A 4,399-nucleotide genomic window follows, 5' to 3' on the forward strand; every position below is an offset into this window, starting at 1 on the left:
CTGTAGACCAGACTGGCCTCGAACTCAGAAATCTGCCTGCCTCTGCCTCCCAAGGCTGGGATTAAAGGTGTGTGCCACCACTGCCCGGCTTCTCTGTTGCTTTTAACAGCCTCTCCTCATATATCTCTTGTCTGTCTGTCCATCCATCCATCAGTTCACCCATCCATTCATCATATATACTGAGTAATATAGATCAGTTTCAGGTGTTGGAAACAGCACCATGAGTAAAAACAACCAAAAACCAAAACCAAACCAAACCAAAACAAAACCATCCACTCTTAAGAAGCTTTCATTCAGCAGGGTAGTGGTAGTGGCACACACCTTTAATCCCAGGACTGGGGGGGGGGGGTGGCAGAGGCAGGTGGATCTCTCTGAGTTTGAGGCCAGCCTGGTCTACAGAGAGAGTTCCAGGACAGCCAGGGCTGCACAGAGAAACCCTGTCTTAACAAAACAAACAAACAAACAAACAAACAGTAGCTTTCATCGTAGTGACAGGGCAGAGAAGCAGACAATAAAGGAAGTAAGATGTATGAAATATCATCAAAATACATCAAAAATATTTGATGGTAGCATGTGCTTACTACAGACAACAGTGAAATAGCAAAGAGGAGCAGGCAAACTAGAGAGACAGGGTTAACCTTTTCTAAAGCAGACCAGGTGAGTCTGCATCAAGAAAATGATGATATAGCACAGACCAGCAATGGGTGAGCATGGGAGTTACTGTCTGTAATTGGTTCAAGAGGATCCAACACCCTTTTCCTTTCACACCTCTGTCCTCTGGGCACTAGGCACGCCCCAGGTACACAGACATACATGGCGACATGTATTTACCCATCCACACAGAATAGAATAGTAATATTTTTAAAATAGCTATTTATCTGTTTTATGTGAGTACACTGTCATTCTCTTCAGACTCACCAGAAGAGGGCATTGAATCCCACTGCCAATGGTTGCAAGCCACCATGTGGTTGCTGGGAATTGAACTCAGGACCCCTGGAGGAGCAGTCAGTGCTCTTAACCACTGAGCCATCTCTCTAGCCTCACATAATAATACTGTGTGTCATGAAAGGAAGAAAAGCCTAGTGGAATATAGTGAGCTGGTAGGACGAAAGGTCACAGCTGCACAGGAGCTCAGAAAGGATGTGCCCGCAAGGGCACTCATTTGGCTGTGTGATCTAATGGGGGATGGAACTGAGTCCGTGCTGGGGCCCAGGAGAGAGGAAAGCAGAGCTCTTGCTTCAAGGTGAACTCCATTCCTTTTCCCAGGATCCTCTTCAGCAGCGGACAGCCTGGGCCATCAGCCAGCTGGCCACCAGGAGGTACCAAGCCAACTGTAGACGGGCTCGAGCCGAGTGGACAGACTCAGGGAGTAGCTGCAGCTCGGCCCCCGTGTGTGCCATCTGTCTGGAAGAGTTCTCAGAGGGGCAGGTGAGGTGGGCCAGGATGGAGATGGGGACGGGGCTGGGGTGGACAGGTCTAGGTATGACTACATCACAACTTCATCTGGGTCTATGTGTCCTCCAAGGCAGGGATCACTCTAAGATTTGGCCATTTTGCTGAGCTTCCGAGAACAAGCAGCGATATTGTTGAGAAGGAACCTCATGTTGGGCCACAGTGGTGCTTTAAACACATTATCTCACATTAGCCGCGTGACAGAGGAGGTTGGAGAATAGATTGGGTGCTTATCCTTACTGACAGCAGAAACTGTTGAGAAACTTGAGCCAGGCATTGTGGTGCATGCCTCTAATCCAGCCTTGGGGTGATAGGAAAACTGTCTCAAAAAAAAAAAAAAAGAAAGAAAGAAAGAAAGAAAGAAAAAAAGAAAAAAAGGAAAAGAAAACCAAAAACTTGCCCAGAGCCATGCAGCCCACACCTCCATCACTGTCTATTCCTTTGCAAGTGGCTGCAGGAAGGCGAGGCCAAGAGGGAGTTAGGGAGGTCCTTGTAACCTTTGGTTGGGGCACTCTTGTTTGCTTCAGGAGCTCCGGGTCATTTCCTGCCTCCACGAATTTCATCGAACTTGTGTGGACCCCTGGCTACACCAGCATCGGACTTGCCCCCTCTGCATGTTCAACATCGTAGGTAGGAGGTGAACTGAGGGGCTCCTCTGTGTGTGTACAGACGGATGTTTCCCAGTGGGAAAGGGTTTCTCTTGTGAGGCTGAGGAGAGGCTGCTGCCACCGTGTTGGCTTCGGCTGCAAACTGCTCAAGAGCACCTTGTCTGTGGCAGGGTTTGTCCTTACTGAAGCCGTCTTCATTTTCTTAAAGAGTGTGTTTTCAAGGTGGTGTTGCTTCTAAATCTAATTTGTCTGCAAATTTGTTATTCTAATGTTCTGGCAATAAAGGACCCTATTCTAGTTAAAATTTAGTATAGCAATTTTCTAAAAGATGGAAGTGAAATCAACATCTTAAGGAAAAAGAACCTTGTGCTAGTCCAGCCAAGAGGACGGTGTGAGCTCATGGTGGTCCTGGGTGAAAGGGCCTTATATGGAGGAGCAGGGATGGCAACCTGGCTGTAAGGAGGTTAAGTCCAGGTGTGGGTATGTCTTAGATTAGATGTTCTTTTTTTTCCCCCAAACTGAGCTCAGAAGCTATTCAGGATCAAATGGGTAGCTACATGTTTCTGAGTTCATTCTCTGTATGAAGTCTATATTTGTGAAACCAAATGTCTATGTTTTCTACTCTTTTTCCAGAGGGAGATTCATTTTCCCAGGCCCTGGGACCCTCTCCATCTTACCAGGAACCAGGCAGAAGACTCCACCTCATTCGCCAGCATCCTGGCCACGCCCACTATCATCTCCCTTCTGCCTATCTGTTGGGCCCTTCTAGGAATTCAGTCGCCCGGACCCCAAGACCTAGACCCTTCCTGCCCTCCCAGGAGCCAAGTATGGGCTCTCGGCATCAGCGCCTTCCCAGGGCTTCACATCTCCGGGCACCAGAAGAACAGCAGCACTTGGCAGTATCTCCGCACCCCTATGCACAGGGCTGGGGGCTGAATCGCCTCCGATGTACCTCTCAGCATCCCACAGCTTGCCCAGTGGCCCTACGACGGGCCAGGCCTCATGACAGCAGCGGGTCTGGAGAAAGCTACTGTACAGAACGCAGTGGTTACTTGGCAGACGGGCCAGCCAGTGACTCCAGCTCAGGGCCCTGTCATGGCTCTTCTAGTGACTCGGTGGTCAACTGCACGGACATCAGCCTGCAGGGCATACATGGCAGCAGTTCTACCTTCCGAAGCTCCCTGAGCAGTGACTTTGACCCCTTGGTTTATTGTAGCCCTGAAGGGGATCTCCAAGGGAAAGGGATGCAACCTCGTGTGACCTCACGGCCCCGCTCGCTGGACTCAGTGGTACCCACGGGAGAGACCCAGGTTTCCAGCCACATACACTATCACCGTCACCGACACCACCACTACAAAAAGCAGTTCCAGTGGCATGGCAGGAAGCCTGGCCCAGAAACCCGGGTCCCACAGTCCAGGCCTGCTGCTTCTCACACTCAGCTGGAGCCATCTCTTCCTGACCAGCAGCTCACCACACCCAACCCAACAGCTTCTTCAGTGCTCCCCAATCCACAACGGCCCAGGACCCTTACAGAGCCAGCCCCTGGCCTAGCAGAAGCTGCCAGCCTTAGCCCCACTTCCAGCCCCAACCCCAGCAGTCTTTTGAACTTGCAGAAATCCAGTCTCACTGTCAGACACCCACAGAGAAAACGGCGGGGTGGCCCCTCAGAACCTCTGCCAACCTCTCTGCCCCAGGACTTGACTGTGCACACAGCTTGCCCGGTTTTCCCCCACTACAGCCCCAGTCTAGCATACCCTTGGCCCCCAGAAGTTCATCCATTGATGTTCAGACCTCCGGGCCTGGCTAGGAGGCTGCTACATGAAGTCCCAGGCCCCTGTTACTCAAGTTCACAGCCAGTGTGGTTGTATCTGAATCCTCGCCAGCCTCTGGGACCATGCTTACCTGGAGAGGGATATTCCACGTGGAGTTTTGACACCCCAGAGGACAGGAGATGTCCTCACTCACACTGCCAGGTGCTGCCAGCCCAGCCTGGTGAGTGGTCAGGGAAGCAGGTGTTCTGGGAAGAGGAGACTATCTGGATGTTGGAGGGAGGTGAACTGAGGAGATTATAACTACTTACCTGAAGCACAGAAATCATAGGTGGTTCTCAGCTTCCCTAAGGGGCCCTTGGGTTTTGGTAAAGGAACTATTAAAGTACCTGGCAGTGTTGGCACACGCCTTAAATCCCAGCACTAGGGAGGCAGAGAAAGGCACATCTCTGAGTTCAAGGCCAGCCTGGTCTACAGAGTTCCAGAACAGACAGGACTACACAGAGAAACTCTGTCTCAAAAACAAAACAACAAATGAGAGAGAGAGAGAGAGAGAGAGAGAGAGAGAGA

At 50.8% G+C, this 4,399-nt stretch overlaps 1 protein-coding gene across 2 annotated transcripts in view; it reads left to right on the forward strand.

Annotated features, from left to right (window-relative positions):
* The window catches only part of Rnf43 (ring finger protein 43), a 71,071-nt gene that overhangs the window by 63,545 nt on the left and 3,127 nt on the right, over window positions 1-4,399 (forward strand). For both annotated transcript variants that reach the window (XM_031352035.1, XM_031352036.1), the window contains exons 7-9: window positions 1,267-1,428; window positions 1,980-2,082; window positions 2,694-4,052. In XM_031352035.1, the coding sequence (XP_031207895.1) occupies window positions 1,267-1,428; window positions 1,980-2,082; window positions 2,694-4,052 (1,624 nt within the window). The remainder of the gene's footprint in view (window positions 1-1,266; window positions 1,429-1,979; window positions 2,083-2,693; window positions 4,053-4,399) is intronic.

The sequence above is a fragment of the Mastomys coucha genome, unplaced genomic scaffold (genome assembly GCF_008632895.1).
Source record: "Mastomys coucha isolate ucsf_1 unplaced genomic scaffold, UCSF_Mcou_1 pScaffold5, whole genome shotgun sequence".
NCBI lineage: Eukaryota > Metazoa > Chordata > Mammalia > Rodentia > Muridae > Mastomys > Mastomys coucha.